Raw genomic sequence first — 17,951 nt, forward strand, 5'->3', positions numbered from 1 at the left:
CTCTCACTCAGTCTTTCCAGTTAATTTCCAACTAGCCCAGAAAACTGCTGCTCCAGGCAGAAATTAAATTATTAATTTATCTGGTGCGATATTAGGAGACAATTAACAAAAACAATAGAAAGACACTTATTTCAAACTAACTGTATAACAGAAAACAGTACAAAACAATATAACAGGCAAAAAACTTTTTTGTACCACTAAATAATCCAATGTGGCAGTGCAGTAAGGTAATTTAGAGAATAAACAGCTAGTAGCTGCACCAAAAATAGGTTTTCTATTAAAATACAAGGTTATTCAAAATTGCCTGGTGATTGGAAAACTGACATGTAGCTGCAGAATTCAATCCGTTGTTATCCCTCCTCATCCCATGTTTCCTTTCTGTCAGTATCTGTAAGTATCAGCTGACCTGCTATTGTTTTGTATGTGTTTTTAGTCTGACTCCTACATACTAAATGACACCCAGCTGTCTACGATACCATTGGATGAGTTTGCGATGGAGCGGGACACAGAGACTCAGTTCCACGAGCCTCCTGCAATGGAAGTGGTTCAACAGGACCAAGGCCAGTCATGTATGAAGGCTAATTAATATGACACTGTCCAGTATCCACATAGACTCGTCTCTCACTCAGGTTGGCAAGTTTTTCCTTTCAAAGTAGTTTTGTCTTTTTGTGCAAAGATTTTTTTTATTGGTAAGTTAAAACGTTCTAGAAGATCTAGGACTGTATAATTTTGTCCTGGGTTTAAACAGCTCTCTTCTGTTGTGAAGCTCTTTATAGCTAAGCAGGCCAGGTAAATTTTCTTTATTTTTACAATTTGATCTTTTGTTAATGTTTTGGTGTTGGGCAGCACACAGAATAGAGGCCCCAGAATGTCCTTGTTGTACAATAATGATTTTATTTTTAAGTTTATGAATATATATAAATATAAACATATATCTTTATCATCTATATGTTAAAGTGGCTATAAGTTATTGGTCTTATCTCTACTTTTATGTGGATGTCAAAGACTCCTGCTGCCCACTCTGACCTATCAATCATTCCACCTTCATGCTCACAGAACACCTCAGCCTTCTTCCAGGGATACAATATATTCTGTCTCAGGACTTTGTTTCAGTGATAGTAACATTTTTATGAGTTCTTGGCCTTCATACAGGCACTTGACTTGGCTGTGTGAACGTTACAATTCAACAAAAACCTACCTCAGCCGGAATGAATGTGTTGCGGGAAGCTTTTAAGGACTTTACCTTCCCCTGTGCTCACAATTACTTTACATGCAGAGGAACTGATTGGTTTGGAAACTGCGAGATCAGGTTCCGCACTACCTCAGATGTCAAGAATCGTCTTTCTTCTCCTGCTTGTTGAAGCGAGAAAAAAAAACAAGTATCCAACATAAAGCACTTCCAAATGCTGAAGTTAATGTTCTACCTCAAGATAACAATGTTAATGTTGTTGCTGTTGTTGTTGTTTGTCTCTACTGCATAATGAAAAACCCTATTTCCCCCCTTTGTGAAGTCCTTGTTTTCCTCTGTTGATGAATATGCTGTTTGTAGATACATTGTCAGTACCTCATGCAAGTTGACAGACTGATAACACTGTTATATGATTTATGCTATGATAAGGATTTGTATGAATTATGCTGTATTATATTTTTTACCTTTTTCTTTAATTTAAAAATCATAATAGTTGCTTCAGTTGAATGAAAAAAACCATTAGAGATACACTGCATTACCAATGATTTTCCCAAGGCTATTTACTGCTGAATGAGGTGTGACACCTAATGTCGGACAATCGGACAATATAAAATATACAAACATGAGTGCCAGGATTGAATTTTGTGTGCATGTGTGTTTGCGTGCAGATCCACTGAATGAATGTAAAAAAGAAGAATATGAAGCACAAATCCTATCACATTGTCCCCAAATACTCCATTATTGTGTGTGTAATGACTTAAAGTAGTTAATAGTTGGATTTTGGGAAATATTGGTAATTTGTTACTTTTACATTGTTTGTGTTCAGATGTGAGAACAGTATGTAACAATAACAGAAGCCACTTATCAGCGCCTCTAAAGCTTACTTATTAAAAACACATTTTATTTGTTTAATTCATACAGAACCCAAGCGCAAAAACACTGTTTACTGTTTTACAAGGGTTACGTGTGTATGCGAGTTATTCCTTGACTGAGAGCAGTGTCGATCGCTTCTCTAAATTCATGAAAGTCTGCTATTTCCCAAAATGTTTAACTGTTTTTTCATTAAAATAACAGCAGTGTATCTCTTAAGTTTTTTTCTAAATACTTTGCTGCAGTGCTCTTAGTAATTTTGTTCTCATGTCACATTATTGGCATCTTAAAGAAGCATAGTAGCCGTTTACACTTCCTGTGCCCAGGAGACGTCACAGTTGCCAATAATGTTTGTCTATGAATAGTCTCTCCCCAAAACCACAATGGCTGCTCAGGCTTCTTCCTTCTGTCAACATTGACTAGTTGAAGTGCTTCAGGAACACTGTGGTTATAATAACGCTGGAAACTGATGACCACAGACAGAGAGCTGAGGGACATAGATGGTCGTTGAGCGACTTGACGATCGTAGGGCTTCTCTTTCTAGTTCTCTCTTCGTGCTCGTACTGTATAGGACTTACTCTGATGCATTATGGTTACCTACCTCAACCTTGTTTTTGGCCTTTTTCTCAGGTCTTAGTGAAGGAAACATACAGAACAATAATTTAGGTGAATACAGACACGTATGTATTTTCTGTTGTAGTTGTTACAATGAGAGACAGACAGAAGAGAAAGGACACAAACACAAATGGAGGGAGAACTTTTTGAATCTTTATCTCATGCTGTAACTATTAAAACAGCTCATTATCGTTCTGACTTTCTAGTGTATTTCACTGTGCAACTTTATTTATCCTCACATTTGTTTTTCTCTTTATTTTTCTCACTGGTGCTTATTATCTTTTATGGAAACATTATTTTTCATTAAAGTCAAGTGAGAAAGTGAAGCACGTTGCTCCTACAATTACAACAAGAAAATAATTCCATAATATTCGGGCATTGATTAGCCTTTCATGCTCCTTAACTCATTACATTAACTACTATATTTTGCATTTTGTCATTAAGATGTTATTAATGTGCAGCCAAGTGGAAAACAAAACTGATGTAATCCTTCTCATTGTATTTCCAGACTTTCATTCGTCACACTCACTTGAGTCACAAATATATTGTGCTAAATTACCTTTTATTTTAAATCTAAGGTTTTGACTCAACCGTACTTCTTCACATCACCCCTCAAATGGTAGTTTGGTTCAATCCATTCAGCTTGTTCATGAGCTTTCTTCATTTGTGTTAGCAAACATAACAACGCTTGTCTAGTTTAGTAACAGACAACAGTACGTGCAGGTCAGGTATTGATTAAGCTAATTTAAAAAGAGCTACACACGGAGTGTGTGTCTTATTTTACACATATCTCTAACTATTGAGGCCATTCAAATAGTGGGATTACAGAGCTAGTTGGGTTAAAACTAGCATCTTGAATAACGGGTTTAATGGGTTATGCAAACCAGAATATATACATTTTCCATTTTAGTCATGTCGGGTACTGTATTTTTATGCTTTTTAAATGTATTTGTATATGCTTGTTTGTTTGCAGATTTCTCCATTTCATTTACTTATTTGTACACGTTGGTGTTAATATCATCTAACAAGTGTGGGAAGAAAAACTATAATGGTGCTTGTCAAAATAGCAGAAGAAAAGCCTGATCTGCAGTAAATGTTTCCTGCTTGGATATTTATTAACTACTAGTGTGATCATTCCTTTACAGGGTTGCAGCAGCAGAAGCCTTAATCAGTGTTTTTGCATCGGTTGAGGGTAGTTTCACTTGGGAAATAAGTGATGTGCTTTTCTTCCTTTCCTCCCCCCGTCCTCTGTCCGTTGGTTTAATTAAGAGTTAATCTCCTTGTGCAGGAAATTGCAGGTTTAGTGCCAAACTGTTTAACATGGTTCACTGGAATTGTTGCAGTGACGGTCATGATTACTTAATTTGGCATTAATAAGTCAGGTAGCCGTGTTGCTCTGTGATAAATCTTAGAATCTGTGTGATTTAATGGAAGCCTCAAAGCTGTTCTCTGTGACTGACCAGAAAATTCCTTCGCTGTCGCAGTTAGTGCAAAAAGGGGCCATTGTCATGTATATCTCGCAGCCTTGGGAAGTGCAAAAATCTCCAAACTGCCCCTGTCAGTTAGCCAGCCTCGTCGTTTCCTCACCCATGAATCCTGACCTTTGGATAAGGAGAGTGTGCTCAGGGACTCTCTGATACTTGCGTTTAATGTATATTAGCAGTCCATTCTTTGCCTTTTGAACTTTACAAGATTTTCATCTTTAAATTCTGCTTTGATGGATGCCGTCTTTGTCGATCATTCAAATGTTGGCAGGAAAAATATTTAATTGTGTCATTCGTGGATGGAAATGGAAATATTCTCAGAAAATAGTTCACCTGCCTCTAAAGTGACATTATGCATTAGTATGAGGTTACAGTTTCTATGAAAAACTACTAACTTAATGGAAATTACAAAGCAAATGTGTTTGTTTTATTTGTTTGTTTTGTTTTTTATTCTTAGTGAAAGATGTACTGATCAATCCTGTAAATCCTGGAATACAAGATTTTTATTGGATTACTAATCCTGTTCAGTACTGTGGTTTTGATGTGTGATTCATCCCCAGAGCTGAAAACAATAAGTCGATTAATTATTATTCAGTCAGCAGAAAATTAATCAAACTATTTTGAAGTAACTTTTCAACAAAATGCCAAAAACTAACTAATGAAAGCATCTAAATTGTGAAACTGTGCTGCTTTTCTATATTATATTTGATAGTAAAATGAATATTTTAGGGGTTGGAGGGTAAGTCGGACAAAACAAGTTGTGTTGGGCTTTAAGAAAGTGATGTGATCCGTAACTATTTTCTGACATTTTAGAGATGAAACTATTACTTGACTGGGAAAATAGCACAGTAATCTATTATCATCTAAAGTTTAAAATAAAAAATAATGGATGTGCAGCTCATTTATACTTCTTCCAACACCCTCAGGTTCTAACAAAGAAGGCATCCTGAAGTGGGCATGTGCTGGGTGATTGTGACCGTATTTGGCTCTACTGTGTGTATTACGTTCTTAGACTACACACCTGCTTGTGCAGTTTTTTCTCTTATTATGCATTAACTGCACACAGGTAACCATATCAAATCAGATGGAAATTTAAGTTCTATTATAGATATAAGTACAATGCTGGGAGTCAGTGGTTGATCTCGATGGCCAGGAACTATTCCCACTGTCGTTTTCCTAAAAGTCTCATGCAACTGGTCTCTTCTTGAAATGTCCTTGGCATTATGTGGTATTGACTGCTGTGGCACCAAATGACCATCCAATATGATTGTGAATTGATTACATTTTCAATACATTTATCTCTATGGTGTTCTGCTCTGAGACCCTCATGACTGTACATGTCAAAAAATGCTGAGTGTAAAGAGTTTCCAAGTAATTTATACTCTTGTCAAATGGTGATTCAATGTAATTGTATTTTTATTGTTTGAGATCAGTATTATATTTTATATACCTTTGTCAAGAAAGCAGATTGATTCCAACGCTTTTAAAGGTTGAGAAAAACGTATAGTAGATCTGCATGAGAAACTAAGCGCTAACGTGTGATTTTAGCTGAAATGAAAAGTGTTAGTTAATCCCTATTGGACTCGTTATGGTAACACTGTGATATTTAGCCAAATAACGGCAAAATAATGTTGTGGTCTCAATATGGTGCTATTGATGGTCCTGTCTCACTGGTTCAATCTGTTTTGATGGTGTGTATTGATGAAAATAGGCTGAGTGACATTTTCTGTTAACAACTCTAAATCTTGCTCCCGCTGATTGTCGCCTCATCCTGTTCCCACCAGTCTGAAGTCCCGTTGTCTTCACTTTCCTTCACAAACCATCTTTGCTGTTCCGTCTTGAGCTTAACACCATTTAAACATGTTCAGTCATCATTTATTTGGCAACTCACTGGAATACATAAAGAGCTTCTGCAGGTGGGATCGACCCCCCACACCTGCTACTTCTGTGAAGTTAGCGTTTAAAATTCAATAACAGCTTCAAAGTGAAAACATCATGCTTTAAGACACAGGTGTCTTCCTGTGCAGAGCATCACACAGCAGGTTGGATGTGCATGTATGTTTTTGATTCACAGATTGCCCTTCAGCAAAAGATTATTTAGTCTTAAAGGGAAATTTTAGCAAATAACTTGTTATAAAACCATCTAGGTGTACAAATATATGACCTGCTCTTGCCCTGTGTTGCTGGTTTCCCTGAAGAATTGTAAAGAAACTGGACAGGATGTTTGATTAAGTTATGTTGTTGGCCCAGCATTTAAATTTTCACATCTTGAAACCATCTCCAACGTTGGTGATGAGAAGTGTTAGACAAGGCTGTTTTGAAGGCCTGATTGTTTTATCTGCATCAAGTTGTGAAGTTTCAGTTGACTTTAAAGTCCCTGAAATGCGGGAAATAAAAAACATTCTTAGTTATTTATTCAGTTTCTTCATCACAAATTGACAGTAGTCAAACCAAAAACTCCACAGTCAGATCACAAATTTCCAACTGAGCCTATGCTTTCATAAATGAATATTTGCTCCAAAGAAGACAACACAAATTCTGAAATGTCTATGAAATTGCCAAAAAAAAAAAAAAATCATCTAGGTGTTTGAGAATGAGTATTTTTGATTCTGATGCATTAACATTGAAGCAATGGAGTGAAAAGCTTTGTCGTCAATGGGCTCCACCAAGGACCAAGGATGTTTTTTTCAATAAGCTGTTATGCACACAGGCATAACCTCAAACACACCAGCTTTGTCCTGATGCCCTGACCTTTGCACAAAACTGTTTTTCATAAATGGCTTTGATTAACTCACTCTATTGCTTGTCAGAGATACTTTTCTTGCTTTTATACTTAAAGGATTGCTGTCTTTTGTTTATGGTCTAAAGCTTAGTAAAAAAAAAAAAACACAACAAAGGGCAAGAGAAGGGAAAAGCTGCCTGGCTGCTGCTTAATTCTCATACATCGTTAAGGAAATTGTTTTTACTAAACCCGGCAGTTCTTTTAAATTTGCTGCAGGGTTCAAATGTGGTGTCCACCTGAAACCAGTATCAGTATGTATTACGCTTATGTAAACCGAGCCTCATTACCTGCGTTTGATTTATTAACAGAGCATTTGAAAGGAATAAAGGGAGCACAAATCTGCATCGTCAGCGCATGTTCACATACCATCTGTCGTCTTTTACTGTTAAATTCCGGTCAGTCTGAGATGATTTAAAAAGCTTTCTCAGATAATTGTCAGGGATCACTACTGTATGTTTCCACAAGGTACATTTCTTCCCTCTCCTCAAGGTGTCGCAATTACAAATCTGTATACATATCCACATATACTGTGTGTACTGTATGTATGTGTGTATGCATTTGTGTAACAAGCGAAATAGACAATTTTTAGTGATTTGTATTGTTTAGGGTTCATTGTGCAACACTGATTGAAGATTAAAAAAAAAAACAATAACGGTGATAATAAACTAGTTCTAGTAACTATAAATCCCGAATCTGTGTTTATTTTGTATGTGTGCATGTTTTGTGTGTGTGCATGGGAGTGTGGCTGAAGCATAACTTACAGCAAAGGTATGTGTTCTTTCTTGCTTCCAGTGATACAATGAGACACAGCAGATCAATCTGGTGCCGGCTTCTCCTCTCACTCCCCACTTCTCTGTCCTGTTTTATTGTGGAGAACATTAATTAACTTGTTTCCTGCTAGGCACACAAGGCCCAGAGCTCCTGGTAAATGAAAGTTGGTGCCGAACCTTTAATCACAATGAAACCAATGCAGGATTGAACTTCAAGGCACAGGCCTTGTAAATGCTCTTTGTCTTTCTGCTTTTCTGTCTCTCTGTTTGGTACATATATTGGAACCTCACACTGTAGATGTCACGTGTCAAGAAACATAGCAGCCAGGATTAAACCAACCTGCCTGGCATTGCCACACTTGTTAGGAGGAAATGAAGGTTAATGGTAAAGAATTCATTTAGTGTCTGTTCTGCAGTTTTATATTTTGACCCAAAGCATTTCTAAGCAAAAAGAGAATTTCCAATTTGTATGATCACTTGCAGGAGTTATACGTGTTGCAGGTATCAGCCATTGACTTTTGATTTGCAAATTTTATCTTAAGATGAATGGTCACGAAATCTAGGAAAATTCTCACTATCTTTTACTGTCACTGCATCTCCCATGGTTCAAGTGCTGACCTCTCTCAGTATGTGCATGACATTAATGTGGTTTAATGGCCTGACTCATTGCTAAAATACTACAGATCTCTTCAGGCAGTTGGGAAGCAAAGCTAATTTCTAACTCTGTTTAGATGTGATGACGAGAGCTGTTTGATAAAAAAAAATATTTCCTGAGGCTGTTTGTTATTTTAAGTGTTTCCCTATAAAAACATCAAATATTAAAGTGAGTTTTATGTGACTGCATTAACTGTTAGTCACACCAGTCAACACATTAACATTTTTTCTGTGGATTGACTGTGGGTATATAGACATCACTGGTGTGTAAATATGTTGTGTGTATTTCTGGAAGATGAAAGGTTTGTGTTTTGCAGGAGATTATAGCAGCAGGAGGGTGTTTGTGATCGTTACAGCAGGTTCCTCTTAAAAAAAGAGTGATTTTCCACAAGAATCTCCCCTTTCTCTACCTCTCACAGACACACACACACACACACACACAGGCCAGACTGGCCATGTAAAGTAGTGAAACTCTACCCCCGGATCGACCACCTCAACTGGGCCCCGGCTCCTCCTGACCCCAGAGCATTTAAAGAAAGCTGAGAAAGGGGACCTCGGTTTCCCAGAGAGAGAGAGCCCAGAGGAGGAGTAAGGGGGGTGCAGCTGTCTCCTGCCTTCTCACACCACACGCCTTTTAGTGGCTCGAAGGGAGCAACCAAGAGGGAGGGAGGGCAGCAGTCACACCAGTCAACTTTCATACCCGCCGACCTCTGATGTTCCCTGCTTCTTTTTTTCCGGCTTCCACTTTTTTTATTGTTTCCAGATTTCCCAGCCGTAACACACCTTTCCTGTGACGTCCCTGCTGTGACATCACATAGGGTCACATACAGTCAATTTCAGTGTTATTCAGTGTTATTTCACACACACAATTCAGTTACTAATACACAATAGACTAAAAAGCACTATAGAGCTAAGGGGACCTGCAGAGCAAAGTCTGGTTTGTCACTGCCATTGGCATTTTTACATTATTATTCAGTCTAGCAATTTTAAAGCATGTCTATCATGTTATTATGATAAAAGTACAACTTTAAATCTACAAAATGTAACTTACTGGCAGTAGCATAAGACTCTAAATTAAGACACTCTGCTGCACCCAGACCTTCCTCTACTCTGCTACACTCTGCTAAAATCTGCTGCACCCTGACCCTGTGCACTCCCGTTTGTGTACTGTATTAGTCATTATGACAATCACAATAAATAATCCTCCAAAAACTTGCTATTGAAGTCAACATTTTTGTGATTGTTTAGAAGGGTTTATGTATGTATTGTTGAATAGATGAATATATAACAGCATATAGAACGGACCATCCACTAATCCCAAGGTTGGTGGTTTGAAGTGTCCTTGAACAAGATGATGCCTCCCACTTGCTCCTAATGGTTAAACTAGTGCCATCCATAAGGTAGTCGCATGTCCCCATGTGTGCAGCTGAGAAGCAAGTTAAGCGCAGTGCATATTTGATAGTGTTTTTTATACATGTAGGATCTGCAAATAGCTAAGCTGAACCTCTGTTGTATAATATGCACATCTATTTCCTGTGGGTGTGTTTGGGTGAAAGCCTGTGCAGTTGAAAAAGGCAATACATTTCCACTGCTTTGCTCGTCCATGTGCTATTGCCTGTGGCTCCAGTTAGGATGGAGTGTCAGATGGTGGAGAGTGACTGATGGAGAATGTGGGCATTAACATGCTGAGGCCACAGGAGACATGGCACTGAAAGCATTAATAGAGTGACTGTTTCTAAGAAAAAAGAGGACTGATGTGATTGCAATGTGTGCCGGGGGAATCATTCTGCAGGAACCGACCATGCGGGTTGTATCACTGCCCTTATATAACACATTTAAATGTGTATGAGAGATAAATTGGGTGGCCCTTTCATTGGCAGTGAGTGTAGGGCTCACAAGCACAGACATAAAGTCATCATCTGTGACACAGCCACTCCCGTCCCTCAAGTTTGTCTTCAGTTATCAGTCAAACATGCATGCATGCACACACTCGGCATTTGAGCGACCACTTGCCAGTTAACACGGACAACACACCCAAGTGCCCTCAAGAAAGAAAAATAGAGTGGGGGAGGGGAAGTGGCAGAGATATTGCATCACTGTGCACATGACGGCAATGATGTGTAGAGCAGGACAAAGAAAAGAGGGAGGGTGGGACAAAGGGAGTAAGGAGATGTTGGGTGGATGGATCTGAGGGAGGGGAGAAAATCGAAGGATGCTGGAGCAACGAATGGCAGTAGGGAGGGAGAGATGGTGCGTGGTGCTTTGAAGTTCAAATTACACCTAACCTTCAGTTGTATCCATCAGTGCAGAAACATGCAGGGTTTGGAGATATTTAGCTGAGATTTTTGAGCTGAGGTAAACAGATTGAACGCTTGATTTTGGTTTTCCCCTGTCGTCACTTTTAATATTTTAACACCATGAATCTTAGATATTCCCTTGAGAAAACTCTGCTGAGTTGCACACTTAAAGAGTGGCCTTTTTGAGGCATGTTTCTACACTTACAAACATGCCTCAAAAAGGCCACAGAGGAGGCGTCAATGTTTGCTGATTTCAAAGTGGGACAGCCCTGAAAACTCTTTTCAGTTTCCTTGAGGACTGTTGGTCGAAGAAAGTAGAGGTTTATGGTTTATCCAATCTTACAGCAACAATCTTTCTGGAATGACATGCTGCATGGCTCTAAGGATGGTAGTGGTGCTCGGTGAAAAGTCATGGCAACTACCGGATGGACGGTTATTACACTTTGTGTGATGACATAAGTTTTTCTTTAGCACCTAGTTCTGTCTACAATTTCAGTTTAAAGCGGATTATGCAAAAATCTACATTCTCAGTGACTTATACTTACAATATATTGTAACACTGGTATTATTTTCTCTCCTGGTCTACATTTAGCTGCAGACCTGTCCCTCTTCATCACCCCCAGCCATCACACACTTCTAATCCATACCTACTGTGGGAAGAAATCCACTTGGGGACTGTGGTCTGCTAACAGGACTTTCTTCCAATATCAGTATCTGGCCTTGAGGAAGGCTTGTTTCATAGCACATAAGACGGGAAACAGATAGTATTCATTGTCCCTTTGATTGCTTCAAACAGACTGGTGTTGTTGCAGGTAGAGTGAGACGGCCAATGGAGCAATATATCCGTATCGAAGAGGAAACCCCCGCCCCATCCTGTCCTGTCTTTCTCCCTCTTTCTCTCCCCTCCGCTCTCTGTCTGTTTAATCACACAGAGCCATATGGATGCACAATGTGTTGTATTAATTAGACCCCAGGGCACGGCGACACACCGGGGACTGGAGTGACTCTGGCAGTTTCTGTGCTGGGAAGGATGGACATGGTGAGCTTCAGATGTGTTTTTCACAGTGGATACACAATGGAGATTCTCTCTCACACACACACATGCACACGCGCGCACACACACACACACACACACAGGAAACACACGTTCAGAGTATTTGATAAATATTTGATAAATTAGCATTTAAATGGTAAAATGAGTTTGCGGTTGTAGTTTACCTGCAGTAATAGGTCCAGGTTTACTGATCGGACAATTGTTAAACTTCAACTTTTTCAGCTTTGCTTGGAAAATCCTTTCAGCACTAAAGCATTCACAGTGAATTTTCTTGTTGGAAATGCTTTTTCTAGTTCATATTTATAATTTGACAGATTATTATTTGACTCGTGTGTGTGTGAGAGATTTGATTATGAGACAATTAGCTTTTAGGTAAAGACTTGTCAGTATAAATTATTATTCTTTAATTTTGCAGATTTAAATGCAAACCTACATAGTTCTACTAAGTAGAACCTCTACTTACATAGTTGAGGAAACTATGGGATCTGAAAGGGTTTTACATAAGGTGGGCGTCCTCTAAATTTGTGCATAGGTTCAATTTGTAACCCTCAGCGGTTTATTGTAATGAATAAACTGAGGAATTATAGCAGAAACATTCTTCTTTTATCAGTGGGGGAGAGCAAGAGAGTCGAGTAGAGCAGGGGGGGTCAAAGGTATTGCAAAGGGTAAGAAACACGGTTCATTCTAACAGTTCAGGTTGAAAGGCCTGAGTTTTCTGCTGCCACATGTGTACTGAGACAATCTGGGGACTTGTGGAGCACATGAGGCCGGTACATAAACAGCTGTCTTCAAGGAAGGTGATTGGATTCAGGTGTGACTGGCACTGCTGCTCCAGGTAAACTTAAACACACACAGAAACAGGGGAAAGGGAGAAGACAGGGGGGTGGAGGAGGTGGTGCTGTGACACGTGGATCTGAAAGCATTACCTGATGAGATAAGCCTTGTTGAGTGTTTGCTTAACAGTGGTTTGTTGCAGTAAAAATGTAACATTGCGACAGTGTGAGGATTTTTATTTATCGTTAACGTTAACAATTAGTTCTGTGACCTTTTATTTTCAATCAACGCACCAGCCTGAAGTGTTTTCCAGCCGCATTTACCTGTCATTATGTACATACGTAGACAAGTACATTTTAAACACTCAAACAGAAGCTCAGACATGTCAGCTCCAGAAGTGTAAAGATGTTTCTTTGAGGATGAGTGTTTAATTTATTATGTGCATAAAATTGTACTTGGCAGATTATATAAGCCTGGCTGCATGAGCCTTGGATGGGTTAAGGAGTGCACTCACTGGGGAATAAACCAGACGTGGGTTGTTGTTAGTGATCATGCATGTGAAGCGGAGAATGAGAGAATGGAGATGGAGGAAAAGAACCGAAAGAGAGAAAGTCGGTCGATTTAAGCCGTCTGTTTTTACTGCCCAACCGAAAACAAAGGAATAAAATGGTATCTATCCTGCTATGTGCACTGTATGTAGTTGTAGGAAAAAGAAGGAAAGATAGATAGAAAGATAGAAAGCTGGCAGCAGTGTCTGTTGAGCTGCTCCTGTCTAAAGAAGCTGACCCTGCTCATAGTGTGGAGTGACCTTCTGTATTTGCTCAGGCTCTCAAGTGTTTTGAATGTCTGAATCTCACACGTCGCTCCCAGTGGGGGGCCTGGGTGGGCATCAGGTCCAGTTGCTTGGCTGACGAGGTGGGCCGTTTAAACTAAGGGGCCAACTAAAGGAGCAAAGGGGGGCCTAAATGTGGAGCTGGTGCTGGTGAGGTCGACTTAAGGGGTCGTGGGGAATAGGGCAGTGTTTGCCCAGCTGTCCTTTGGGCAGCTGAGGAGGAAGTTAATGGATAGAGGTGGTTGTTAGTGGAGGTTGGTGTCATGGGTTATTCTAAAGATGGCTAAGGGGGTGTTTTAATAAAGCTATGTTCACCATCCTTAAAGCTGCAGTGGCTGCTTTTTTTTGCCCATTTGGGGGCAGAACAGACAAGCTGTAAACAGGACATTAGCATTATATGTGAACTTGTGATCAAATGGCTGCACATTTACACATTCAGAGGAACATCTCATACTGACACTCATGCTTCTTCTGACAAACTTTGAATGTTTTTGTTTTCCACCAGCTCAAGAGAAAGTCCACAGTCTTTTACCATCTTCAATTATGGTCAACATCATGTTTATGAATTGCTTATAGATTTTATGGTTTAAAGCTGCCCCAACAAAGCAAAGTGTCGAAGTGTCAAATTTTTAATCAAAGGTTAAACCCACAGTGGTCTGCAGTACAGCCATTATACTGTTATAGGGTTAATATTGTCATGGTGTCATGTGTTTAAAGCTTGTTTTGCTGACCCTAAGCAGGAAAAACAATATTTGAAATATATTTTCTCACCATGATGCAATGTTGGAGCTATCTGTTGTAACTTTTGCAAACTGATTGCCCAGTCTATGGGTGTTTTATTGTTCAAATACAACATAACTTGATAAATTTCATCCAAACATCTGTGGTCACTATAATCCTGTTAAACCTTCATTATTCATGTTCTTTCTCTGCCTCTTAAGAGTCTCAGGAGGATCAGTTTCCTCTGCTTCATCTGCTTTGCTTTAATCCTGTATTAATAGGCCACAATTCTTACATTAGATAGAATTTGTTTTATTTTTTATCAGTATGTATTTATGTCTTGAGTTAGAAGCAATCAAGCAAAGAGTATCATACTTCATTACCAATTTAAATTCAGATTTTATATTTCTATTTGTTATGAATCTACCACTACAGGAAGGCCATGCTAACATCAACAAAACAATATTCAAGTCTTTGATTAATTGTTTACGACCACAAACATATTCGTATGAAAACTTGTTTTATTGACAACCTATTAAAAAGAGGACTGCCCTGAGGGGTCACTGTAATCCTGTGCTTGAGTGCTGAGGTTGGATCATGTGAAATGACTGCATTGCTCTAAATTGCATCATCACCCTGAGGATGAGGGATAGTTGGCCTAATGGATGAACCCATTTCTGCCCTGAAACATGGGACCTGCTTTCCAAGTTTCACTTGATAAATAGTGAGGTTATGGTGGAGAGGTGGGTGGATGGTTGGCCACAGGTGGAGGTCACCATGGCTGCTGGTTTGTCTGTTCAGATCAGTGGAACAGAGTGGAAGGTGAAGGTCAGCAGGGCTGCTGCTGCTCCTCCATTCACCCAAACACCACCATCACCATGTCCCTCTGGTCAATGTTCCTCTCTACCATTGACAGCTCACTCAATAACCATTACTCTCAACTGGACATGAAAGGGGCGGACCCTGCTGGGCTGCTAATCAAACAATCAATAGACGAACATAAAATAGCAGTGAGCTCACCACAGGGATCTATTGGTTTAAAGAGTTTAACCAAATCAAACAGAATGATATTAAGAGGACAGCAAGAATAAGACAATATGATGGTCTTATGTTCTTTTTTTTTATACATAACTAACCAAATTTAAACAATGTAAATATGATTTTACTTGCTCCATCTCACTTTAAACCGTTGCACCCGACTGGTCTTTGTGTTGTGTTTGCAGCCATTTCAGAGACGCTTTACAAAGGCCTTTTCTTTGTTGTCTCAGCCTATAGGCACAACGCACTTGGTAATGTATGGATGGTGACACACACACACACACACACACACACACACACACACAATAACTCAATGCACATGAAAGAAAAGCAGTGCCACCTAACGGTCAGATGAAGGCACTGCAGCTCACTTCAAATCAGTCTATCTGATTCAACCCAACCCGATTTCTTTTTTAAATATTATATCAGAGCAAGAAAACAAATACAAACATGACAAGCATTTTATTAGGTGCACCTAAGCATTATATTTAGATGTGTTCCTAATATTCGGATCCCCCTACAATAAATAGAGAAAATGCAATGGTTATAATGCCAACCAGTAAAACACCCGTAAATATGACTTCAGTGATAAACATATAACTTTTTTCCAAACTGAAACACTATAAAATGGGGGTTACAGCAGGGTGTTTGAATTGTACTAAATTGTTCAGGTTGACCCTGGTGAGTATTTAAAAACAAGAAAAAAGGCTTTGTCTCTTGTGTCCACTGACATTTCTGTCTCTACAAACCTGTGTTTTATGTGACAGAAATGTCAGAAATGACAAAAATGCTGGAGCTGCCTCGACATTATCACTTCTCATACTCTTCTTCGCTGCCACCATGTCCATCTGTCTTCTGATCTGATCAAATTTTAACAAATGTTCAGGATAAGTGAATCTTCTCCAAATAGAGACAGATAATCATTTCACTTTTTTCAAACAAGGAGGTTAAATGATCTAGGATGTAGGATTGAAATAATCATTTTATCTGTAACCATGCAAACCTTTAAGGCCTGATGGGTCTCATGTGGCAGTTTTAGGGAATTTTCAGAACCACTCCTAGCAGCATGTACATGCACTCACTCAATGTGTTTCCCAGTAATTCTTCAATTCAATTCAATTTTATTTCTATTCAAAATAAAAATATCTTCCCGAAATCTTTTGACCTCAGGTGAGTGAGTTAGCACTTGACATTGTTTTAATGGGTTTTCTAATGTTTATACAATTGTTTATAGGCATAATTTTCAACTAAAATGATACTAAATAAGGTTGAATAAAACATATCTGCATTTGCTGTTGATGGCTTTTAATGCAGCACTGCATCTTCAAAAATTATTGATGTTTTATTACAGTTACATTTCTCTGGAGTCTTAAGTTGTCGCAAACATCAATCGCTCTATGTGGGAGAACCAATAATGTTAATGGCTTTGTTGGCAAACAGAAGGAATATTTTTTCTTGAATAATTGTTAAATGAATCTTTAAACATTCCCTCATTTGAAGCAACAGCAACGCTTTATGCTCATTTCTGTATTGTCGCCTTCAATAAATGTACAAGTGGCACTTTGTAGCTAAGAGAAGGTTTTAATGAGGGCAATAAAAAATTATTTTTGATTTTGCATCTGATTGTCTCGACTGATCGGATTGAGCACTGAAAACACAACATTGATGATAAACCGCGCCAGCCAAGCAACTGATAAATCTTATAACACTTCTTATGTTGATGTGACAAAACTGTTAAAGTAGACAGCTGCTTATTTGTACATCCGGCACATCATTCATTTGGAGTCATGTTTCTAGCCACTCAACAAATTCAAGTCCAATATTCACTCTGTTTCACTGTTTTTTTTTTCTTTACAAACTCCCGAGGGAAATGTTGCACCAGCGTTCACTAGTTAAACGAGTAAAGTTGGTTTTTAGAGCTTTTTCTGAAAAGAACTGATAACTGCACCCAAAAACAACGCTGTAAGTAGGCTATGGCTGGTTTAAACAACTACGAGCTTAGACTTGTGCCAGGATTGTTTTCAAATTATCATTAATTTATTTTAGTTGTACACAAAGTAAATGGGGCCCCAAACAATGAAGAACAAATCTATTTTAAAAATTTTAAAAAAGAGTGAAGGAAATCGCTTTTTTTATAGTTCACCAAAACAAGTGTTCATAAACTTCACAATTCCAATTCAATCTTGATTTAGATATTTCGTGTGTTGTCATGAAATCGGATAATCTCTCCAAGCACTCTAGACATGTGATCCCTCAGACAAGATTTGTGTTTGTGTGTGTGTGTGTGTGTGTGTGTGTATGTGTGTGAGTGTACATGTCACCATGTTTTTGTGCATGTGGGTGTGTATTGAACCCCAAAGGAAAAGAGCATCCAGGTCATTTGGGTGGTGATTGAATGCCTTGCTGAGTATTGCTGACGAGAGTGTGCTTTCTTTACTTTGTCAATACGAGCGGACCTGTATTTCACTGACTAGGAGCACACGCACGCACACACACACACACACACGCACACACACATGCTCCAATTGCAACAACCATAAACCCTCACAGTGCAATCAGTCATCCAGTGCTGCATATGGCTGTGTACAGTAAACCAAGTAGCAATAAGGCTGTCAGAGAGACACACGCTTTCTCTTCGCAGTACATTTGTCTTTGTCACAACATTTAATACTGCACCAGCTTCCTCTTCTGCTTCCTTATTTGCAGTATCTCACCCAAGCTTTGAGGTGATCAGATTGGACGGATGTGTCCACCAGTTCCTGCATCTAATCAATATGTGGGGATTTGTCAACCCTCCCCTGAGAAGCTGCTTGGTGCCCTGCTGCCACCATTATGCATCCACTGACATTACCCCTCTACCTGTAACCTGTAG

The 17,951-nt window shown here is 39.0% G+C and overlaps 1 protein-coding gene across 4 annotated transcripts in view; it reads left to right on the top strand.

The window, feature by feature from the left end:
- The window catches only part of igdcc3 (immunoglobulin superfamily, DCC subclass, member 3), a 58,621-nt gene extending 50,996 nt beyond the window's left edge, over positions 1–7,625 (top strand). For 2 of the 4 annotated variants that reach the window (XM_067496320.1, XM_067496317.1), the window contains exon 14: positions 434–7,625. In XM_067496320.1, coding sequence (XP_067352421.1) covers positions 434–586 — 153 coding nt within the window. In that variant the 3' untranslated portion in view covers positions 587–7,625. The remainder of the gene's footprint in view (positions 1–433) is intronic. The other 2 variants (XM_067496318.1, XM_067496319.1) reach the window with 2 other exon arrangements.
- The last annotated feature ends 10,326 nt before the right edge of the window (positions 7,626–17,951 follow it).

This window comes from Channa argus, chromosome 2 (assembly GCF_033026475.1).
Source record: "Channa argus isolate prfri chromosome 2, Channa argus male v1.0, whole genome shotgun sequence".
In the NCBI taxonomy this organism is placed as follows: Eukaryota; Metazoa; Chordata; class Actinopteri; order Anabantiformes; family Channidae; genus Channa; species Channa argus.